This window comes from Dermacentor variabilis, chromosome 6 (genome assembly GCF_050947875.1).
Source record: "Dermacentor variabilis isolate Ectoservices chromosome 6, ASM5094787v1, whole genome shotgun sequence".
Lineage (NCBI taxonomy): Eukaryota > Metazoa > Arthropoda > Arachnida > Ixodida > Ixodidae > Dermacentor > Dermacentor variabilis.
The window spans coordinates 150,662,288-150,686,833 of record NC_134573.1 but is presented as its reverse complement, the minus strand read 5'-3'; the positions used below and the strand labels follow the sequence as shown (position 1 = coordinate 150,686,833).

The window sequence follows — 24,546 nt, the reverse complement described above, 5'->3', positions numbered from 1 at the left end:
TTTGTATGCATATGACTGTGCCATCAACACCGAAGAGATCTCGGATGAGGCGCTGGTGGAAAGTGTCCAATATCACAGTGACGACGACGGATCTTCGGAGGTCGAGTCATCACGTGCTTTGCCTTCCGCAAAGGAAGTGCTAGATGCCATCAATGTTTTGCGCCACATCGCAGGCTTGCTAGATGATGTTGGAGCAGCGTTGTGTTCCTTGATATCGTATGAGTGTTCAGTGTTGCCGCCCCTTACAAACGAGCAACAGTGCACAATAACAGTTTTTTGTCGCTAAATAAATGCGTTTTGGGTGAGTACCTCTAGTACTTACTCCCTTTGTTTAATTTGTGCATTTATTTTTCGGATTTTCATGTGGAACCTGCATATAATGAAATCCTATTTGTAATGAAAATTTTGGAGCATTTGTCAACCTCGTTATATCCAGGTTTAACTGTAGAATGTTTAGTTAACTGAGTCCCATTCGGCTCACTCCGGAGCTATCGCTTGCTTTTTTATTGTGCCATACTACTGTGCATTTGCAAGAGGAACGTCATCTCAGCTGCAGCATATTTTTGCTTACTGTTTGTTTACTCTTCTGTAAAAGTCAGGTTAATGTGCTTCTCCTGTGCCACACAGTAAAGAAAAGAGCTGATCGATGCACTGGTAACGTATCGAAATAACCAGTGCTCATTTGACACATTGACTAAACAAGAGCTGCCCATATTTGTTTCTTTGTGTTTTTGGTGAGTGCCTGTTTTCTTCACAATGCTGCTTCGCCTGAACCATTTTCATCTATGCTAACATTGCACCTTGTTCACTTGCAGTCTCTAAGCTGGGCAGCTTTTGCGGGGCAAGGCAGGGCTGCCCGTTTCCTTCTCATGAAGGTGCCTTTTGATATGGTCTCGCTTGTCACACTCGATGGACAGATGCCCTCGGATCTGGCCCTCTCCCAAGGGTACCACAAGGTCAGTGAGCAGGCATATATATACTCAGTGTCACATTAATAGGAGCGCCAGGAATACCTGGCTCTTACAGCAAACCGTTGGCTGATTGCTGCTCAAATTTTGCTCCAAGGTAGCATTTTGCAGTGGATTCAGTTCAATACTACACATGTTCGCAAGCATTGCTTGCCTGTTTCATTCCCAGTAAGGCCAAAGCGTACAGCATCTGTGGCAGAACCGCTAAAAAAATATGTTTTCAATGCTGTGGCAGCACCGTCTGTCAGCACTACAGTGATAGGCATGTTCTGTCATAACGATAACAGATGCACGGTTTCGTTGCAGCAGACTCAACTTTTATTGATTACTGCATGAGCTTCAGCTTTTTTGTGAATGAAACAGGCAAATATTGCTCGCAAGTGTATTATACTGTACTGAACCCACTGTAAATTGCTACATCTGTGTGAAATTTGAAGGAAAGTCATCCAGCATTTCAGGTGTAGAAGTCATGTACCTATGGCATTCCTATTTATGTGACACTCACACGTTGGTGTAAGTGTCAGTGAAAATTCTTAATATTTTGGCAAACAAAATGTACATATAGTTGGACCCTCCATGACTGTGCAGAAAATGGCTAATGACTTATTTGGGGGTCATGACCTGCAGTTTCAGAAACACTGCATTATTGCATATAGTACTGGGAATTTCATTCACTTCGTTATATCTATTATGTCATTATAGCTCGTTTCGTTATAACCAGGCTTGAGCGTACATTATGCTGCTACATATTTTGCCAAACTGCCGCAACATTTTAATAGCTGTTATTCAGTTGGCTGTAATATATAGCTAATAATTGTGAGATAATAAAATGTTTCTAACATTTCTTTCCTTAATTTTTAGGCTCCGTAACCCCACTAACAAAAAAATTTTATGATGCTACTTTTCTTTTTTAACATCGTGGCCTCGAATAATGGAATTGAAAGGATAAATATCTTAGGAATCAATTGACTAGTACCAAAAATAAATTACTCTTGAAATAAGTTTAAGAAGCTTAACAGGCATGTAACGTTACATTAATATTGATAAAGAAAGGAAATGGTGGTATTAGTGTCCCCCCTTCAAAAAGCTGTAGATGCGAGTTGACAGCCATGAATAACTTGCCGTGATAGCTCAGTGGCTATGGTGCAATGCTGCTGAGCACAAGGTTGCAAGTTGAGTCACGGCCGTGGTGGCCTCATTCCGATGGGGCGTGATGCAAAAATGCTTGTGTGCTGTGTCTTGGGTGTAATTCAGAGAACTCCAGATGATCAAAGTAATCTGGAGCCCTCCACTATGGTGTCCCTCATAAACCACTATGCTACGTGAGCATGTTGAACTCCACAGTTCAAAAAAATGAGCATGAACAACGGTGCGAGGTCGCAGTTCATGCTCAAGCACTGTGTATAGACATCAAGATGTCTATACAAAGGCAAAGGCATGTCGAGTGGAACAGGCTTAGCCATTCTCCAATGCACCACCTGGTGTCACAGGACCGCTTGCTTCACAATGTATGCACCAGATGGTACTACTTCCACTACTGTTTGCCTTGGCTTCATGCCCTTGTGTCTATATGGTTATTGTGCTTTTCCTGAGAAATTCGTTCCTTTTGTTTTTGTCGTTGTTGTAGCTTTCACAAATCTTGTCCAAGTTTGAGACTGAGAGTCGGCAGAAGCACAACGATGGAGATGTATCAAGCCTCAATTCGGCACAACCATGGACTATAAGCCAATCTACAAGGTAACAAACTGTCTGTACATGCTAATGGGAGGGCATTCATTATAGCTGCTCATTAAGATGACCATCATACAAATATTGAAGGATATCAATTTTAAAAGCAGTCATACAGGCAACACGCTGTTACCCGTTCGCTTCATTTGGAGGTGCGACAATCGGTAACTCTTGGAAGCTTTTTCTTCTTGTTTTGCAAATAAATAGTTACAGCCAAAAGAGTTTGTTTGCTGGCTAGTTAGTGCAGTGTTCTTAAGAACTGGGTATTTGCAGTGCAAATAGACAGGACATGAAGGCACACAAACAACATGCACGCACTGACTTTTAACTCGCTTATCAGCACATATCAGGAATAACGATTGAAACACATTGCACTTGGTGCAGTGCATTTCAAGCAAACAAACAAACAAACCAGCAAATAAAGAAACAAAAACAAGGAGATACTGTAGGCAAATAACTCATCATATCTAGAACTACTGCCTTTAGTAATAGCATGACTAAGGGAAGTGGTTTGTCGGCAACTTGTTTTGTCTGTAAGCCTGTTGCATTGGTTTAGTTTTGCTTTCCACCATAGTGAATGCTGACCTACTTTGGTCTTTTTGTGGTAACCTGCATTTTTATTTTAAACATTTAAAAAGATTTTGCACTTCCCATTGCTTAACTTTGACCAAACTTCATGGCAAGATCGCATCTTATGGCCCTAATCAGGACGTAGAATATTTGCATAATTACTCTCCCGGTTTGTCAAGAAAAAAAAATTTAATTGCCTTCATCTGCACTTCTCGTGGTACCAGTTCATTGCACCTCCCAGCGACAAGTTAATCAGAGCAATGAAAACCAATCTCTGAGGCCATGCTTTGCCATACATCAGGATTACAGTGTTTTGGGTACCGCTGAAAAAGAGGGACACAGGTAAAAGAACCTATGCATTATTTGTACTTTACAAACCAGGAAAGTAACAGTGCCAAGCGTTCGAATTGTCCAGGCTATAGACGCTTTTCACCATGCCCCTGTGGGTAGTGCCATGTTTGATCACACTGTGACGCTTCCATTGCTTGCCGCAGCCGACCTCCGCTGTTTCTTTTTACGGTGGCAACGTATGGGGCCATCGTGGCGCAGCAAGCTGCAGTTTCAGCACCTGTTGGCAACAACAATGACTGAGTGAATGACAGGAAACTTTGGCCAGTGTCAGCAAACATGTAAATGTTTGTAAAATGTAAAAGTCCTTCTGAGCTCATAAAGCTTAAGACAACATGTAAGTTTTGCATATCAGTCCCTCCGAGCTCATCACACCTGAGCTCGGAAGGATGGATTTGCGAAATGTGCATGTTCTCTAAAGCTTTGGCCAAAGTTGTCAAGATGATGCAAGGTGATGCGTGTATAGAAGGCAGGGCCAGAAATTATTTCCAATGACACAGTAGTGCGTGCATTCCACCTCTGAATTAAATCATGATCACTGTCAATTTTTATAAGGTTCTTTTTTTATTTGCCAATGGTTCTCAAGCTACAGGATGTGATATTCTTGGTTCAGTACAGTAGTTTTTTGGTGAGATGCCTTTAGATTAATCACTCACGAGTGTGCCCAATTGCAGTAGTCTCTTTTTGCTGTGCTCCAGGCTTAGAAAAGACATAAATATGTTTTGTCAGTTGTTTACATTGTGACTCATGATGATATGTACAACTTTGAACATTTGTATGTAATCAATGTAAAGCACTCATTTGTCGGCATAACTAATGATTGTACTCATGAGTGTGAGTCTCTGTGGGTTCGACGGAGTAGAGATAGGCTTTAGTGGATACCTGAAAAAAATTTCCGGGCGCAAGTGAGGGTGTACTAGATCTTTGTGTTATCTGGCCAGCCTACTTTTTTGTAAGTTTGCCCTTGATTAAAAAAAAAAAGGAGCCACAAAATTTTTCCGCTGCGGCAATACCTTGCTTTGGGTTAGATGGTGTTTCAACATTTTTTTCCATGGCTGCAACAGAAACAACACATAACAGGACGCAAGCTTTAGCAAAACGTGCATGGTTAATGAGTACTCATGAGTGACATGTCCTTTTTTCGTGCTATGCCGCTGTCACCGGCAAAAAAAAAATTCTTGTATCCAGACAAAGCGGCAGCAGCTGTTGGGCAACAGAGAGTTAAAAAATGGCATTTTTCAAACATATGGCATCGACCATTTGGAACCTGTTCACTGCACCTTATGTTTAAGTCTTTGACCCTGAAAGGGTTAAATCTAAATACAGGAATGTTCTAGCATTCCACCTCTATAGAAACGTGGCTGCCGTGACTGGGAATCAAACTGCTGTTAGGCATCGCGGTGGGCTTTGAGGCAAGAAATGGCTGAGTAATTCGGCTCGGTGGGTCGTTGGAAGCGCCATCTTGTATGTAGGGCACAGACTAGGCGATGAAAAGAATATATAAGATGCAATCTTGCTGGAAACGCTGAGCAAAATTAAGGGAGCAGTAATAAAAAAAAGTATCAAGTATTTCTTTTTAGTGTTTATTTTTTCTCTGAGTGGGTTAGGTTAGGCAAACCAGTATTAAAGGGAACACTAATGTTTGGCTCTCACTTTGTTTTTACTCTTGCTGCGAGTCACTGATCACAAGTCATTTGCAAAGCCAGGCGATTTTACATTTCTCAGCAAAAAATTATTGCATGTGCTCCACATTAATGTGTTTGCTTTAACCATGGACTGCACTGTAGATCGAGTCTTGCAGCATTGTACTGGTTCCTGATCTGGCGGGAAATCTGGCACTTCGTGACAGAATATTAATAGCCAGTCTGGTTAGTAAATAGTATGTATGCACTCTATGTTTTGCTAAAGGAAATATCAGGATGCCTTTGGTGATGTGGCCTTGGTCCTGGCTGCCATTGGAGCAGAGGAACGGCTACCATTGTTCCAGGAGCATGGTGTGACTTTCCAAGAGATGCTGAACCTCGACGAAGAGGCTCTCTGCAAGGTACAACACCTGTGTGTTAGTGAGCTGCATTCATTGTGTTGTGAACAGTTAATAGAAAGAGAAATGTGTGCAGTTAATAACAAAATAGTCTTCTGTTTTTAAACCATGCAGGTTATCTGTGCATGTGATTTCCTAAGTTTGTGAGGACGCTCGACTCTCTTGCCCTCTCTTATCTTGTTTCTTCCGCATGGTTCTCGCATCTCCTGTTATCTGGCTTTTCCGCATAGCTAAGCGTCACCGCCAGTCGGTATAGTTGCAGAATAGTATAAGAGATGGTGCGAGTGTTGCGTCGCTAACGCCATCTAATGGCGGGTTTAGAGAGAATAGCCTCTTCCGCTTTTACTTGGGGTAGGCTGGGTGCGCAGACGTTTTGCATGTCTGTGAGCACGTATAGTGGGATCGTCCTGCGAAAGGCTTGAGAGCAGGACACTGGGATGGACAAACATGATCATTCGAACGTGCCACTGTTCGCATGGCTGTACATGCAACCAATTGGACGTTGTTATCCAGCTTGGGGGGGCATATTCGCTCAATATCCTGTCACGGTGAGTCGGACTCCCTCAATTCATCAGCACCCATTGGCATGTTCTAGTGGTAGTAATTCGGCTAGCTGGCATTCATCTATGAAATGTGCAATAACTCTTGCGATTGCTTGCACCATGCATTGTTCATTCGTTTGTTCCAAGAGCATGTTTGAGACTCCACAAGCTCTGTGCAGTGTATGGGAATGACAGCTTGACTGATGTTGCATTCTTGGTTCCTCCAGTAGAAAGGTGGACCTAGCCTGCAGATTTACTTGGCTAATTGATTACCTTTCTTTTTTTAGGTCTGTAGTACTCAATTCCTTAACTGGAAAAGCTACCCTGAACTACACACATGTCAATCAGGGTCTTGTATGAAGAAGTTTTTTTTTTATAAATATGAAAACAACAGAAGTAATCAAACTGAGCCCATAGCAACTAGAACATGTTGTAATATATTTGCAACTATTGCAGCTCCTTTTATGATACCTTAAATCTGTCTCGCAACAGTAGGCGCTTTCAAACTTTGTTTTACAGAACACAAATGAAATTTCTGTGTTCACTCTAAAATTGAAATGTTGAAAACCAAAACCCATTTTCCTCAGTTATTTCAATAATTCCTTGATATAGAGATTAAATATTGCATTGCATTTTGGATTTAATGAAGCCACTGCTTGCTCCATCCGCAGTTCGATAGTAGCCTATCCATACAGACTAGTTTGCTTTTGTGCTGCGTCCAGGGTTTGTACACTTCCTTGAAATCATTGAAAACCCTTGAATTTCGAAAAAGATATTCAAGGTGCCTTAAAACTCCTTGAATTCTTGAAAACTGGGGTTTTGGGCGACATTTGAACGTACAAAGTAACAAACTCATCGGGTCTATGCCAGGGCACTGTATATATTGGGAAACGATCCTAGATACTTTCTTTCCAGGGTGTCGCTAAGCGATGCAATGTGGTATGTCCACAACCACCAACAACAGTCATGTTTAAATTGCCGCTACCATTGTGGAGCTAGACAAAGCCGTAAAACTATCTTTTTTATTGCTTGTTGGTTCACACCGCACCCATCATATCACCATTTTCAAACCCTAGGCTCTAGAAATGGCTGGCAGAAAGTAAGTTTCAGCCATTTGGCTTTAATATGACAAGTATCTTTGGCTGAAGCTGGGCACTACTAACCATCCCACTAGAAGTTTATTGACATCAATACAATGGGAAAGTCAAGTTTGAAAAGTTATTTGAGCTCGAAGCATATGTCATACTCATCATATGCTTAGGTGCATGAAATTGCAGCTAAGGAGGGTGAGATATCACTTTTATTCCAGTGTACGTACGTGTTTGTACAAATGTTTGTTTGCCCCCTCCTAGTTATTTGGCCTGCGTAATGCTTAAAACGCATGAATTGTCCTTGTATTTTGAGTCGAGAATGTTCTGTACGAACCCTGGCTGCAGCTATTTCTATGTTATCCTGAATAAAAATGCGTAACAAGCACTTCAGCATGCACAAGATGAACCACAGTTTCTCAGCCATGTAACACAGGCTTTTATGGTGCAAGAACATTATGCAGTGCAAGTGACGTGCAACATTTGTGTGCAAAAAGAAGTTAGCTTTTGTGCTTTTGACATGGCCCTGGAGAACCAAACTGCCGAGTTTCGGCTTTTGGCGGCACCAGGAAACTGTCCGAGACGTGCAATTTTCACTGCTTTCCAAGTAGCCTTGAGATAGGCATATGTTATATTTCAAATTGTCGATGTATCACACCGCAGCTTGGACCACATATAATGTAACCACTTATAGTGCAGGGCCAGATATAATGCAGTCTTTTCCGACTTCTGGTTATCCTCCCATAGAACACAAATGTATATGCATACCGCTTATAGTGCAGTCGTGCAAGACGAAATACCAGGTATAGCGTGTTTGCTGGAAAATCCCGCAGACAAGCGAGGCAGTGAGCGTGCTTCTCTATGAGGTGCACTGATCGAGAAAGAGAGAGAGGTTGCAAAGAGGAGAGGGCATTATTTTCTGAAACCCTTCAGGGAATCCAGCTCAGTGCCTTTGGGAAGGAGAGGGGGACATGAAGAAAAAAAAGAAGAGAGAGAGGGTCGAGATGGTCACAGAGCTCTTGGCTGTCAGTGGTAGCCAGGCATTGCATTTACGAGTTGCACAACAGCCCCCGAGAACAACAAAGGTGATGCGTAGGATGAGGAGTAGATGCAGACCGAACAAACAAATGAGGAACAGAGGGAGAAAAAAAGAATGCAGCGGCGTAGTGTGCTGGCTCAGCAGGTGCGCGGGTCTTGCCTAATCAACAGAGAAGCATTTTGCTCCAGCTGCTGGTCAGCTGCACGCAGTCCTTCTTGAATGCGTGCTCATTGCCACTCTTTGACTGTTCAGTTTGTGGGCGAAAAGTAAATACAGCCGCAGACTGGTTTTTTTTTCGGACACGGATGTGGTCACAAAAATGTCTGAATTATCGGGTACGCTGGAAAAGCGAATTTCGACGGCAAAATCAATTTGTTGTTTTTCACAACTCTAGCACTGCTGAAAAATCGGTCGAGGCTGTGAGTGCGTTTTGTGTTCGCCCGTTGCGATGCGAGTCACCGCGAATTGCAGATATTGCGTGTGTGACCTTGACTCTACAAAGCTGTCAGTTTAAACTGTGTTCCGCAAATTCATCACACACGGGAACTTTTGCCATTCCTACCAGCGTGTGCACATACAAACTTTTGCTATACACGTTCAGGGTATATGCCAGCTGATCGCCTGTGAACCCTGCTTCACGCGCGCTGCCGGTAGTGCAGCCTGTGCACATGATCTCGTAACAGATCAACATGTATTCGTCTGCAGCTACGAACATATTTCAATGTATCAAGGGCTAGCTTCTTGTGACAGCATGCTTCCTGACATCCTCGTGGGCAATGCCTAACCATAATCATTTTTTCGGGAGCCAGCAGCCAAAGTTGTTGAATTGCTTCACAATGGCTGCACGTGGCTTGGAAAAACAAGGGGACCACCTTGCTAACAAAAGTGAGGGCGCTTCTAATTATATGCTTCAATTCCCGGACACACGTGGCAGCTTGGTGTACATATTTTGTACACACATGCCTTTGAAGAATGCTGTTTTGGTTATGGTGCGGTGCCGCTTATACTAGTGTGAAAAGTTGCGGCTCTGGCAATTAACGTGTATAAGCGGTCTATGCTATATTACGTGATACCTTTTTAGTTTGATATAATCTAACATTTACTGGATACATCTTTTGTGTGTGCGAACGTGCATTAATTTGGATTATTGGTCTCTTTGGTTTGGTGGCACTTTCTGCTCTAGTTCAGGGTTATAGCACTTTTGTCCTCTATTTGACAGTGCAGCTTGTGCTGCCTGCACCGCGCTCTTCAATTTGACCTTGTGCCAGGCAAGTTCACATTTCTCCTGCATCTGCTACTTTGGAACTGCAGGTGATGTGCAAGCTCTTGGTAGCGGACAAAATGGTGCAATTGACTAAGTTGATCAAAGGTGCCTACAGTACATAAATATGTCCCGCTTGGTTACAGCAGTTCACCTCGCTGGCACAAGAAGGCAAAGTACAGCTTTGATGCCCGTATTGCTGTCAGGTCATATTGCTAAAGATTGTAGCATTGCTAAGTTACTTTCATTCAAGCGACTTTCTATAGAGATGTGTTTTCTGACAGAAAAATGGTCTTCACAGCTGCCATTCTGTTGCCTCGGTGTTGTATTATCACAGTAGTGATTATTGTAATAACGAAAATGAAACACTCTTCCTTTGGTATGTCTGCATTTGTTGGAAAAGCTTAACTGTCTGCAGCAGATGACAGTGTGTTCTTTGCTGCACTTTTCTCTTCAATTTGCATGCAATTTAATGCAATTTGCACTGCCACTTGCATGGCATGAACTCATGCAGTACTGTGCGTGGCACTCTTGAGAACTAGTTCTGAGGCGCAGCCAAAATAAAAAGACCTTATGTGTCGTATTTCACGGACTGAGGTGCTGCAATTCTTATGCCACTTTTTGTGTTTCCATTTTGTTTTTCATTGTATCTATCTATATATAGCATATGTTGTGGTGATAAACTTTGCTGGTTTTGAGTGGACTGTGTGCATGCTTCTTTCTATTCATGCTATTATTATCTAGGCCTTCTATATCTTCTCTTAACCACTTACCGACTTGCCCCTGCCTGTGGTTTCGCAAATCGTCAAGTCAGAATTAGTGTTGTCTTGACAAGTGTGTGGGTGTGCTTTTGTTCGCTTGCAGATGGGTATTGAATCAGAGGAAGAACGTGCAAAGATTATTGCAGGCGTAGAATCCACCAGACGCTTCCAAATAGTTTCCTCATCATCGTGAGTGTTGCACCACAAGGCAAATGTTTGCCACCATATCCCTGTCTAGTAAATTCTTGTACCTTTACAAAAATGGTTAAGCAATCTAAGTATGCATGTTTCCTCATTGGAGTGCACTTTTATGAGTTGTGTACAGCATGTTTATGTTGCAAGCGGAATGAAATGTAATATGTCATTTATTTTCGCACAGCTCGCACAGTTCTGCGACAATGCACCGAAGAAGTGATTTCACCTTAATTTCCTTAATTGGCTTGCCTACTCTCTCATTTAGTTGCTGCTTGTACCATTGTACACATCAACATTTTGCACCTAAATCAGCAATGCCAATGAAAATAAGAATATTCAGAGAGTCGCAAAGATCTTGAGACACTCCTAAATGGACCCATGCTTCAAAATTTAGCGACTATATGTGCCAATTGTTGAATTGGCACTTGGAGGATTTAGTTCTACAGTTAACTTTCGTTAACTTGTATTTGATGGAGCTGGTGGAATTCAACTAATTATCTTGCAGGTTGAATTAAAGAAGGTGCAGACTACGTTCAGATAAATTGCTGCTTCACTTGGCAGCATTTAATTGAATCTGAAGCACACTCATTTATTATGGGTTCAGAGTAAGAAACAAGGTGCGCCTAAATCTAACATGTAGCTCATTATTTAACAAGAAAAATGTAGCATGCCTCTGATTCTGCTTTGAGGAAAGATGAAGCCAGTGAAGTTTACCTGCGCAGAATGTAAATTTATTTACACTTAAATTTCACCGCCCTCTCTCTCTGAGAACTTTCCATTGCTGTACATAGGCCACAACTGGTCGTCCTTGGTGTGGTCCAGTGTGTTTTATATTTCGCATTTATCAAACGGCTCTGCAACAATCACAAATGGTATGACGGTCCTCGCCTAGACAAAAAAGTTCACCAATTCCTCTTATGACTCATCCAATTCTCTGGGATGCTGAAAACACATGGTGCTACTCACTGCCACTAGCTTGTTGTGAAAAATAACTTGTCTTTTGAATGGGCTTTTAGAATTAGCTGGAAGTGGCCCATCATCATCACCATTCTACGTGAAAACTTCTGTTGCTACTTTGTGATGAATGTGGCAATGGTGCTGGCTTTGATGGCAAGCTGCTGCGAACACAGCAAATGCAGTTTCGTGTTCATATCCGGTTGCAATGTGCAGGCAGTACTCGGACAAATCTCCTTGGAAAGAAGGCATGTGTTAGGATTGAGTCAATTGGCAATCATTCATTGTGAGCTGTTATTTCCGCTTGAAAATCCTGGGGAGGGCTCAAGACGGGCAGCTTCAGCAGAAGATGACAGTGTCATCGACACATTCTCTGTCCCCTACTGCTCCCAGTACACTGTGGCCATTGAGGTCTGACATGTGCGTGCTGACCAGTTAAGTTCGAATTATCTGAAAAGACCAGTTTCAAGATTCAGATCAATGTTTTGGCCCATAAATATATGGGTACCACCTGTGACCTTCGGTCTGTATTGAATTGCCCAAAATATCTAATTGATGGAAGTCTACCATATTTGGATGATATTTTGAAATTGTTGTACTATGTTGCTTTGGGGCCCAAAGTCGCCATGGCTTAAATGCGTGCTTTTCTTTTGCACAGCACGTTGGCCTTTACATATGCTGCGTTTCACTTCTTCCAGGGGTGTCAATGTGGACTATGCGTTGGAGTCATTCTTGTCAGCTGTAGACACAGTAGAACTTGGAGACACTCTGCGAGAGCATGGTGTGAGCACTCTGGACACCCTGCTGAAGTTGGATGAGCAGGGCCTCGAGCGAGCTGGCATCACCCAGGTTGGCTCGCGGGCGCGTTTAGCAGCTGCAATACGTCGGGCTCACCAGTTGCCATGGCACAAGAGTAGCATACCAGACTTTCGCAAGTCAGCCACCATCACGTGAGTTCTGTTGCAAAAGTTTGTGCTGCCCTTCCCTGCTTTGTTCGGCCTCATGCAGGGTTTTTCTCTGTGTTAGCCGCTGTGGGCTCTTATCCCAGTTCATGTGATATAGTGTGCACAATCTACAGTTGTTCAGATGTGAACAGTGGAGTGTGTGTATGTTTTTTTTTCTTTAAATATTAACGAGACCAAAGGGAATGAACATGTATGACCAACTTTGATGTGTCACGAGCAGTGTTCATGGCATCAGAGTTTGTCATACAGCTTCGTGCTCTTCGCTTTTCACTAGGTTGCAAAATAACCGTGCACTTCCCACGCGCTTCGCATATACTGCAAAAAATATATTACTGGAATTAGAGTTATTGTATATGCCTCCCTTCAGGGAGCCAGCGTTCCAGATATAATGCAGTGCTTTCTGACTCCCTTTTATTCTCGCATAGAACTATGTATACACATAATCCATGGTGTGTAGACGCCCTCTAATTGTGCCAAATGTGCCACACATAAACTGAGAAATGAAAGCCTTCAGCAGCCTTTCTTACTTTCACTCACGCAAGGGTTCATGGACTAGCTGTGTTTACGCTTGCAAGCCATGTGCTTCTGGTCCTTACTCCATATTAAAGCCAAGTAGATACAATTCAGTGGAAGTGAGCACCCCCACTCCATTCCTCCCACCACCAACGCTTTCATTGCAGCTTGTTATGATGTTTTGGCTTGAAGGACCCTTGATGGTCCCCCCCATTACATGGAGTGAACATACTGCGGGATAAAATTTGGATGAACAGGGTTAAAGTGCCTCAAACAGGCTGGCCGACATTTCAATCGGTGGACCATGTTTTTGTTGAAGGTGGCCTTGTCATCCTTGGCATGTTAGTCTTGAAAGGTTAGAAGACTGGCACGATCTGGTGTCACTGGCGATGGTGACTATCTGCAAAGAAAGAAATTGAAAAGAAAATGAATGCTGTCATTTGGCGTTTCTAGCCATTGCTGTTGTGAGAGCCGAGTTGGATAAAGAGGGGCAAAAACGGGTGAAATGGAATGGGGGAGGGGGAGCAGTATTAAAGAAAAAAAAGAGACGGTATCGACAAACCGGGAAGACTAGCAAAAAAAGCCGCTAGCTGTAAAAGGCACCCATGTGCAAATCAAAAAGATGGGTCAGTCAATTGCTCAGTGTGAGAGCAGCCAATGAGAGATGGGCTGGGGAAACGGAAGGAATGGCTGGAAATAGTTTGCCAGAGTAGTCTCGTATCGATGCAGTGGCAACCGTTCGAAGCTTCAAAGCTGGCGACATGTAGTTTATCACAGAACGGAGGGTGGGAGCAGGAATATCCTTAATGGGATGTCATTCTTCAGTGAATATGTGTTGTTGGTGGCATTGCAGACAGACAAAAGTAAAAAAAAAAAAAAAGGGCACTGAAGAAGACCAGAGGTGCATGCACTGCAAAAACTGTGCTGACATAAGGAAACGTATGAGCAGCATTTGTAGCGACTTTTCTTTGTGCCCTTCATTCTTTAGTATGAAAAGAAGGGAGGGGAGAGGGGTGCAGGTAGGTAGGTAGGGCTTGTAATAGAAAAGGAAGTTGGGAGGGTAGCTCATTAAAGAGAGATACATGTAGAAGCATAGAAAGACTTAGAATATATTAAACAGAGGGGTTGGGGAGGGGAAGCAGCACTCGAAAAGAGCTGGAATAAGGGAGATAAGTGGGAGGACAAGGTCTGTATGTTGTACAAAAAGATAAGCGTCAAGGTTAGCTGGTGGCATAATGTGTCTTTGTCTTTGTTCATAATATGAAAATTTCAGAATTGTGCCGCAGCTTTTAGCAATTCTAAGAGCAGTGTTGAATCACTGCACAATCAACATGGTGATCAGCACAGGTGACAGCACAAGTGATTCGTTGTCATGTTTGTATCTGTCGCATCTGGACAGTGTGTCTGTCCTGTTCATGTCACTTGCCTCGTCATCTGTGCTGTTCACTTTGTTCATTGTGAACCAGCTAGACCAGCCTAGTAGAACTTTGTGTAATCAAACCTGCAATATGTAATACCTTGTTGCTGACAATATCACAATAAATTTATAGCACAGCATCTTTGGAGTGTGACCTCCTGTAAACACGCTGCTATTCACAGCGTGTTTACAGGAGGTATTCAGAGACCTGGATTGGGAAGAATTGGGGATAAGAGTTAATGGAGAATACCTTAATAACTTGTGATTTGCTGATGACATTGCCTTGCTTAGTAACTCAGGGGACCAATTGTAATGCATGCTCACTGACCTGGAGAGGCAAACCAGAAGGGTGGTTCTAAAAATTGCAGAAAACTAAAGTAATGTTTAACAGTCTTGAAAGAGAACAGCAGTTTACAATTGGTAGCGAGGCACTGGAAGTGGTAAGGGAATAAATACATCTACTTGGGGCAGGTAGCGACCGTGGATCCGGATCATGAGACTGAAATAATCAGGAGAATAAGAATGGGCCACGGCGTGTTTGGAAGGTCTTCTCAGATCATGAACAGCAGGTTGCCATTATCCCTCAAGAGAAAAGTGTATAATAGCTGCGTCTTACCAGTACTCGCCTACGGGGCAGAAACCTGGAGGTTTACGAAAAGGGTTCTACTTAAATTGAGGACGACACAACGAGCTATGGAAAGAAGAATGATGGGTGTAACGTTAAGGGATAAGAAAAGAATAGATTGGGTGAGGGAACAAATGCGACTTAATGACATCTTAGTTGAAATCAAGAAAAAGAAGTGGGCATGGGCAGGACTTGTAATGAGGAGGGAAGATAACCGATAGTCACTAAGGGTTACGGACTGGATTCCAAGGGAAGGGAAGCGTAGCAGGGGGCGGCAGGCAGTTAGGTGGGCGGATGAGATTGCAGGGACAACATAGCCACAATGAGCACATGACCGGGGTAGTTGGAGAAGTATGGGAGAGGCCTTTGCCCTGCAGTGGGCGTAGCCAGGCTGATGATGACGATGATTTTAGGAGTTACTTAAGTTCGCAATACTGATGTAGCGCCACTGCTGTGCTTCTCTGCGCAGGTGCCCCGAGGCGGTGTCTGTTGTGTCCACCCTGCGTCAGCACCTGGGTCACCTAGAGGTGTCAGTAAGCCACCTGGGGAATCACCTGACTAAGAGACCCCAAGATTTGCAGCTGGGTCGTGACCTCTGTAGCACCCGCCACTTGCGTAAGGAGCTCAGGGAAGCCCACGAGGCACTGTGCTCATTGGCCATGCAGATGCGCAAACTAGACCAGCTGGCAGCTAAGGTTAGTGCTTGCCATCAAGCTTTCTACTCGTGTCACTAGAGGGAAATGGGGCACTGCTGTTGTATGTATCATAGGGTTGCCTACTTAATTAGAGGGAAATCTTTATCAACAGTAGTTAAACAAAGAAGGTCACTGGGCCCAACATTTTGACAAGGGAACTTGCCAGACATGCCAGATTTTTCTCTACACTTTTCCTCTGAAAAGGAAAATCTGGGACTGTTATTGTTTTACTGCTATTGAAATGATGTGCAGGAGGACGTGGATTTGTCTAATCTTCGGGCTCTTGGCTTACCATACACCGCAGTGTATGGTGACCATCACGATACAGCCCGGTTTATGGTGACGGTCACTAGTACACTGCCACCAGCTCGGCATGGATCTCTTTGGACTTGCGTCTCTTGAAATGCAGAAAGCGGATCGCGGCCTGTTCTTAAATCAACTCTCCTGATAGACGTCGCCTATTTTGTTTTGATGCCCTAGTGGTGTTCAACAGTTCATAGGATACAAATTTTACGTTCCGCTAAAACTAGGCTAAAGCTTGCACTCATTTTCATGCCTATCATATAGGCTTGCTCCAAATTTATGGTACCGATAGCACAAACTTTATGAACGCCCTTTGTAGTGTACATGTACTACGCTTCATTTCCATGCTGGTTGAACCATCGTGCTTGCAGCTCCAATTGACATTAGGGCTAGATCTCGTCTTGTAAATTTTGTAGGAAACTCTATGCTTCAACCACTTTGGTAAGCATTCGTAGTACCCCTCGAAAGATGTGAAAGGGAACATACAAATTGCTTTCAAGATTGCCGCAGTGGCTGATCACACATGCTCCGCAGAAAAGTGTTCAGTGAGATTACATGTGTAATTGTAAACCTATTCCTTACGCATTAACATAACGAATTAAGATGAAAACACGTAGTGAATAATTATAACAAATTAGGTTTTCCCTCTTGTATTGTTTCATACTTTATGTGAATTTTCAATGGCTTCATATGGCTTCATCAAGGAAATGCATAGCAACATTTTTATTTGCAATCTGGCTCAGTTGTTCTATGTGCTTGCCTTTCAGCATTTTTTTTTTAGCAGTTGAGTATTCACTGTTTGCATCATTAGTTAATGAAGCAGTAATTTCTTGCTAATATATGAATTGTGACACATTTGAGCACTATATATTTGTTGCCGAATCTAAATTACCGTATATCCGAAGAATAAAACCGGTATGAGTAGATTAGTTGTGATATTCTGAACAACTATCTCCGTAATGTTCTGAAAGCAGTATAATACCACCATGACTAATCAGCCATGTAACAAATTTGCAGTGACAAGCACATCACCCAAGAATATTAGCAGAATACCACCATGACCAATCATAGCCATGTAACAAATTTGCAGTGACAAGCATATCGCATCAGAATGTTAGCATAAGAATCCACGAGGACATCCAAGTCGAGAATAATGGATTTAAATCTTAAAAGGCAAATCAGTGTACTCTCCATCATTCTGGTTGGTTTAACCACAACACTGGCCAGCGCACATACACTTGCGCTGGCCTCCTCTCCTGTATTATTTGTATGAAAATCTTTTGTGCCCGTTTGTTGCTTGATGTCGAATTTGTATGCTGGAACATCGAGCTATTTTCTCTACATTCGTCTATTTGACTAATGATAAATGAAACACCTGATAGAAAACATAGTTCTTTAGTGTATGGTTTCTAGTCGTGGTGTGCTGAACTGGGCTGGTTGGTCCATGATGGAGGGGGTGAAAACAGTGCTGTGTATGTGGTCTCTGCTTTTTTCCTGTCCTTTGTGCTGTATTTAGCTGTTTTTACTCTCTTCGTTACTTCTAGTTATTGTAATAACGAAGCCATTGGACAGTACTGTGCAGGAGGCCAAAGTACTGCCACAGTATTGTTAGGTCCTGCTTAAACTGCATAATTGAAGCTTTTGTATTCATATACGTATTAAGATGTCCTGCAGGAGTTTGGCCCGATGATTTTTGGTAATATGCTAAACGTAGCCGCAGCCAGAGTCAGCAGTTAATGTGTGTGTGCTCTTTCACGGACAGGCAAATGATTGAAGCTGGTTTAGATACCATTGCTGTTTCTAAGCCATTGTCATCTGTGCATGTGGATGGAACACATTGAGACGATGTGTAGTTGGAAGTTCAGGGCTGGGATAATGTAACGATTCTATTTCAATTCTTTCTTTTTCACACTTTGTCAGTGGTTGGAGTAGCGCTCTGCCTTCATTATCATTAGGATTGGGCAGTCGTAAGAGATGGATTATAAGGAATATAATTGAGTGAAAGGAGTTGGTATTATATTTGCACGATTCTAATGCGCACCTTTTTTAGATAAAAGGTGCATTCAAAATTGCATGCGCGTTACAATTGCAATTCTACTCAAAATTAAAAACAAAATAGATTCTTACTGAAAAAAAAAAGCTCCATGCAAGGTAGCTAGCCACACTACCATCGAACGTACATTTTTTCTTATTCTGATTTGGTTTAGGGTCACTATTTTCAAGTTTGTTGTACGTCTGGCATTTCTGATGTGTTAGATGGAACTGAAGATGATTTTCCGTATTCGGTAGACAGCGAAAAGAAGGTATCCTCTGACTCCGATAGCGACTAGCTGCTAAGATTCAGCAGCCTATTATGGTCCATTAGGTCACGCTAGTTTCCTACCTGAAGAGGGCCGCTTCCACACTGGGATCGAAAGGCCAAGCCTTGGGCCCGTTGGACTGCCCATAGCTGTTCTTCGAACGTAATACTGCGTAGAGCTGCGTCCCACCGCTCTTCAGTGTTGTCCTTGTCACTGTGTAACGCGGAGCTATGCCACAGCATATGACTAAGATCTATGGTGCCATTACGTCTATTGCATGTTGTGGGTGTAGAGATCTCCGGATAGATCTTGCTGATTAGAAGCGGCGGATAGGTTCTTGTTTGCAGGAGTCTTAGCGTAATGGCCTGAGCTCTGTTTAGTTTAATGTGCGGAGGGGAAAGACCCTGCGCCCTAGGTAGAAGTGCTTGCTTAGCCCGTTGTACGTGAGGAGGTGGCCCCTGCGATCTAGAACCTCAGCATCTTCTTTTCTTGTGGCTACACAGTTAACAAGTCCTCATGCATCGTGGGCAGATTCGTTGAGGCTCGTGGGAGCACCAGTGGTTCCTCCGATATTATCGGAAAACCAGATGATCTTGCGGGGTTTGACAACCTTTCCGTCGAGAATTGCCAGGGCCTCTCTAGAGATGACTCCTTTGGCAAATGCTTGGATGGCTGCCCTAGAATCGCTGTGGATCCTGGATCTCTTTAAGTCTAAAAGTGCCAATGCGATGGCTACCTGTTCTGCAATTTCTGGTTGTATGATGCACGAGGAAGCCGAGTTGGCGACTTGACCTTTGCCGTTCAGAAGAACCACTGTGAAGGCTAGTCTATTTGACATGAAAGCCACATCAACGAACGAGCTTTCTTCAGCCTGATTGTTAGCCTTCTCTAGTAGGGATTTGGCTCTGGCTTACCTTCTGCCCTCGTTATGAATGGGGTGAACATTCCTTGGAACAGGCATGATTGTTCTTTGGGAATTTCTCTATGGTTATTATGTAGTGCTGTAATTGGTACACCAATCCGTTTGAGGATGTGTCCTCCCGATCATTTGATGGAGAGCCTAATGAACTGGGCTCTTTCTTGTGCCTCAGCTATTTCCTCCAGTGTAGTGTGCCTTTGCATGTTCCATAAAATTGTTTCAACACGGTACATGTCGATTTAGGTTTCGTTACTTGATGTGTGTGGTAGAATCGGCACCAAGTTATATTTTGAAATATTGTAACGGTATATAAATGCACGCTACAATCGAGGGCGCATTAGAATTGTGCAAATATGGGGCAGCAAAACCTCGTTAATTCGACCCTCACTAATTCGGGAAATCGGATAATTCGGACTCGTCCTTTGGTTTCGGCAGGCGTGTGTATTATTTAATGCAATGAAACTCTCATTAATTCAGGCATATTTGGCCACACGTCAGTTAATTCGGACAACTCTCGGATTCGGCGAATGCCGCAAATGCGCGACGCACAAGAACAAGTACGGCGTTAGCGTCCACGAACACGAAGTGGCGGAGTTCGCATCGCCATAGTCATCAGTGAAAATCGTATGTGAATGACAGCAACGCCAGAACGCTTCGTGTCTATTTGTGCCTTTGAAGCCTTTATTCTTGCATTTACCACTGCGCATAGCAACGCGTTGGCTGCGTGCCTTCATGACTGCGTAGTCGCTATCCATGATTGCGTCGATAGCGACTGCGGTTTCATCGCAGTTGCAGCGTTTCGTTTTGACTTGGCACGTGCGTCGGCAGCACGCCTTCAGAACCGCAAGGTCGCCGTCCCTGATCATGTCGACAGCGGCCACGGTTTATCACGCAGTAGTTGCGGCAAACAGTAGTTTTGTTTTTACTAGCGCAAAACTGTCCAGGATGAATAGCACCGTCTACATCGCGATGGGCGGCGACCTGGCAAAAAAAAATAATCTGGATAATCTGGATAGCGGTAGTGAAAAGAGTCGGTCAGATGAAGACGCCTGCCGTGGCCTACCTGTGAAGGAAGTCTTGAGGCCTTCACCGCTGCGAGCGGTAATCAGTGTCGAGAGCACGAAAGTTGCAGTTTCCGCACTACTATTGTGCAAAATATAAACAGCACTTGCCAATTAAGGCAGTAGATAAGAACGTGTCGACGTAGGAAGCATTTGTTTGTTTTCTTGATACTCGATAACTCGACATTCGGTTAATTCGGAAATTTTTTTCGGTCCCGTCAAATCCGAATTAACGAGGTTTTACTGTACATTGAATTTAGCAGATGTGCCATGATTGACTTATCCTGTATTTCTTCAGCAGTACATTTAGTCATTCCTTTTCTCGAGCACTTTCTTAAACAATTTTGGCTTGTTCACCACTGCAATTTCAGTAGTTTGTGTGCCCATTCATGTTCATTAATGCTAATCAAACTACTGGATTGCCTTTCACTCCTGATGAAGTGAAAAGACTTGTCTTTCTTGCCTACATTTTGTGTGAAGGTCATTAATTTTGCTGCAACACAAGGATTACTGAGCAAACAATCAGTAAGGCATCAACAAAAAAAATTTTATTTCTTGTGACCACATGCCTTGGAAGTATTTTGTTTCCTACCTAATTAATTATATTAATTAGTATTGCTCTGTTAATTTCATAAAGGCTTGTAGCCCTTCCATTATGCATATGCTATTTGTCAGCTGCAAATTCATTCAGATACAGTACTATGAATGCGAAGTAAAGATGGCAGTAAAGACCTCACAGCCATAAGGCACTGGCAAAGTTACTAGAACGTCTCATGAGGTGTTAAAACAAATAAATCATTCAGCCCTCGTTCAACATGCACATAAGGCATCCGGCATTGCACATTCGCTGTCCTTGGAAGCATGCATTCACTAAATTAATGCATGCTTTGACAACATGCCTTTACGTCGAAAGAATTGATGTATCATGTAATGCTTTGCAAAAGTTGGGAGTCTTCTCCTTCAGTTAGTACGTAATCATCCAGATATTATCTACATCACACGCACACATTTGTTTAGCCATATCAATTCATCCCAGTTTTGACTATGTCAGAATTTGAGGTAGTGTTCTTGCAGTAGTCGTTCACCTCCTTGTCTTTGCTGCAGCTGTGTGGGTGCAGCATGGCGAAGCAGACGTTACATTGTCGTCGTTTTTCTAAAATGCAGGTGGAAGGATGCGTCGAGTACCAGCCACAGTGGCCACCGCTGCCTGCTGAGGTGAAGCGCAGCAAACACTTGGTGTGGCTGCCTTTGTGCCTTTTGTTCACGACACTGTGGACTTGCAAGTTCGTTGGTCGGCTTGGACATTGGCCACTTCTTCCAGGGTGGTCCTTACATCGCACTGTGTGAAAACACTAACATTCCTTCCCAGTCATATGAAAGAGCTGTTCATTTCTCAATGTGGGACTTCCTTTTCCACCACTTGTTTCTTGTGCTGGACCACAATGTAATGCTCAAAGTAAAAACAGTTGCATTTCTTATTTGCGTGCAGGCTTCTCCGTGTTGTGCCCGAGCGTCACTTTTCTCCCTTGCTGCTCTGAGTGGTGAGAATCCAAGTGTGGAGATGCGGGTTTGTTGTAGCTTGAACGCCTCTGTTGTGGTTCTGTCATGGTACCAGCATCTCTGGTCGCAGGCGCAGGTTTGTGCAGGTTTCTTTCAGCGCTGTCCTGTTGGCGATCACCGGACGTCCCAGAATTGTGTAATGCTGCAATAACTTCGTGGCGCCTGCTGTGAGGTATAGGGATGGCGTCAGGCACCACATCGTGGTGGCTTCCGTTGGGATCCCAAGGCATCTCTTGGGAGAAGGTCTGCCGGTTCCCAGGCCAGCACTGGCTGCAGTATGGCACCGAGAGAACCTGCACAGCATTCACACATGCCAATTTTGTTCAAGCAGCAAAGCCACAATGAATTTACAAACAAAGCATGCAGCAGAGTTGGTGGTGTATCTAGTATCACCATCATCACTAACAAAGTGTCAAAAATCTTTGCAAAAGCTGTGACACTTGCCATCAGCATATTTAGGGGCAAGTGATCGCTTAAAAAAAAATTTATATATATATATACATTGAAAGAAAAAAAAAGTACATTTGTGTCTGCACATTTGTTACATCTGTTCTTAGTTTTAGAGGTGAAAGGTACCACTTGACATAAACATAAACATGAACTCAGATTAGCTGTGCTGTACATTAGCTGTGTTTTATGCTTGCTGATGCTGTCCATCTTGGCCTTCTTAATGTGATTTAGAGTTTTAGCTAAAGAGTAATCCCCTCTTGCCATCAATGTCCAGTAGCTTGGCATGAAACCTCCAGCTGTTTCGTCATTGTAATAACCCAACATTAAGAGGTGCGGCCATTGTGACTGTCTGTGTGGTCACTGGCACTGATTTTGCACCCAATTAGAACTTTGCAGTGACTTGGCATTTTTGCATTACACTCCTTCCTCACATGAGGCGTTCTGTTCCGACCTCAAGAACCACAAGAACTCACTTTAGGAAGAGTAACTTCGTTATTATTATTCTTAGAATGAAGTACACACTTATACGAAATCCCCGAGTCGACATGGTACCCTTTAATTGCTTAATTATGGAGGCTATCAGGTGAACCTAACACCACACAGATCTTATGATGAGGACCATGATGAGGGCAAAAGTGCAGATGCCATGCAATATTTTTTGTTTCCTTCCATAAAAGGAAGCTACTGCTACCTCATTGCTTAAATAAGTGCTTCTACGATCAAGTATGTCATGTGTAACTGCCAGATTAAATTGTTTGCAAACATCCATCCCATGAGGTTCGCCATCAGCTCCGACTGCTTAAATGAAATTTCGTTTCTACAGAGAAATGAAGAAATTTGAAAAAGTAAATTAGACTAATGCACCGCTAGAATTGCGTATATATAGTTAACTGTCCGTTTTCGGACGATGTTGACGATTGCTCCTGGTTTTAACACAACTGCAATAGAACAGCCCGTTGCTCCTTCGCGCCCAATAAGTGTATCTCTCACCATTATAAGCAAGCACATTCATACTAGGTCATTCACCGGATGAGAAAGTATGAAACGAGGGCATTTCCTCGGCGCACCTCCTTCCGATTCCCGTGTCTACATACTGCATTTGTATTGTGGGAAGTCTCGGAACCGAATTTTTCTGCCCTCGCATGTACAAGAAAAAAAAAAAAGCACATCGCATTAAAGTACGGCATAAGTGCGGGCATAATATACCCAATCAAACCCTACCTTCTCGGTACCACGGCAAGAGTAGAACGGTGGTACTTACCGGTTGATCACACCGCAAGCAACGCCTGTGAACCATGGCGAGGCACTAAGTGGCCACGCAAGTTTCCCTTCTCGGCAGTCAAAGGTTACCTGAATGATTTTCCGTTCCGCCTTTCGCGTGCTCAATGTAGCGGTACGCTTGAGCAATGTGCGTGGGACGGCTTTTTTTTATGCAACACCGTTCGCGTCAGACGCTGAGTAATTTCTCCGAACATTACGGATTGGCTAGCCAAAAGCCACTGTTGTTCTCTGCCCTTTGCTAATTACTAGCGTCTATCACCTGTGTGTGATCGAAAAAAAAAAATCGATACCGCTGCAGATAAGCCGGCGCGCTCGCGAGCGGAATTCCCCGGTCGAATCACGCGCCCTGTGATATGCGCGCGGTGCGCCACTACGTTAACTATACTTTATCGAGTGCGCTGTTCATGGCGGCTTTAAATTTATTTCGCGTCGATCCCGAAGTAACAGCTTCCGTCACTGTTCGTAGATCATAGACTTTTGTGCTGAAATATTTAAGTTTTGAACTAGCAAGAGCGAATTGGGGTGCATATGGCTTCTTCCCGTTAATCTCGTGCGTGTATGAAGAGCTTACCGATGCAGAAGAGTGTTGTCACTGTCGTCACAGTAATAAGGCTGACAAAGGGTTTAGAAACATAACAGCTCTAGCCAGCTTCGCGCGATTGGAATCTTGCTACTTCCGTCACGGACAGCACAACTAGGAAGAGGAGTTGTGAAGCATAGAGTAACGGGGTAACTGCAGCACGAGCTGCACGGTACCACCAGACATTCCCGTCGCGTCCCCGACATGAAATTGATGCACAAGATCACCGCTGCAGGTGGACGTGGCGCTCACATCGGCACCGCTGTTGGGATGCTTGTTAAGCCATTGTAGGCTTTCAGCCTGGCAGCGACGTCCGCGGCGAGTTACGACTGTAGTTGGGACCTACGAAGTTTTACAGGACAAACCATGCAGGCAACTTTCG

At 43.5% G+C, this 24,546-nt stretch overlaps 2 protein-coding genes across 4 annotated transcripts in view; one reads left to right on the top strand and one right to left on the bottom strand.

Moving 5' to 3' along the window:
* Positions 1 to 21,771, top strand: part of LOC142585466 (ankyrin repeat, SAM and basic leucine zipper domain-containing protein 1-like) — a 30,865-nt gene extending 9,094 nt beyond the window's left edge. For both annotated transcript variants that reach the window (XM_075696247.1, XM_075696248.1), the window contains exons 6-12: positions 816 to 956; positions 2,596 to 2,705; positions 5,523 to 5,658; positions 10,450 to 10,535; positions 12,194 to 12,445; positions 15,485 to 15,710; positions 21,458 to 21,771. In XM_075696247.1, coding sequence (XP_075552362.1) covers positions 816 to 956; positions 2,596 to 2,705; positions 5,523 to 5,658; positions 10,450 to 10,535; positions 12,194 to 12,445; positions 15,485 to 15,710; positions 21,458 to 21,640 — 1,134 coding nt within the window. In that variant the 3' untranslated portion in view covers positions 21,641 to 21,771. The remainder of the gene's footprint in view (positions 1 to 815; positions 957 to 2,595; positions 2,706 to 5,522; positions 5,659 to 10,449; positions 10,536 to 12,193; positions 12,446 to 15,484; positions 15,711 to 21,457) is intronic.
* Positions 20,820 to 24,359, bottom strand: LOC142585468 (uncharacterized). 2 transcript variants are annotated; one of them, XR_012829094.1, is made up of 2 exons: positions 24,156 to 24,359; positions 20,820 to 22,146 (listed from the first exon to the last, which is right to left on the bottom strand). XR_012829094.1 is itself a non-coding variant. In XM_075696250.1 (2 exons), the coding sequence occupies exons 1-2, from the start codon at positions 23,598 to 23,600 to the stop codon at positions 21,769 to 21,771; spliced, it is 414 nt and encodes a 137-aa protein (XP_075552365.1). In that variant the 5' UTR covers positions 23,601 to 24,120; the 3' UTR covers positions 20,820 to 21,768. The 2 variants fall into 2 exon arrangements, 1 of the variants encoding a protein (XP_075552365.1); XM_075696250.1 differs by lacking the exon at positions 24,156 to 24,359 and adding an exon at positions 23,565 to 24,120.
* Positions 24,360 to 24,546: the final 187 nt, after the last annotated feature.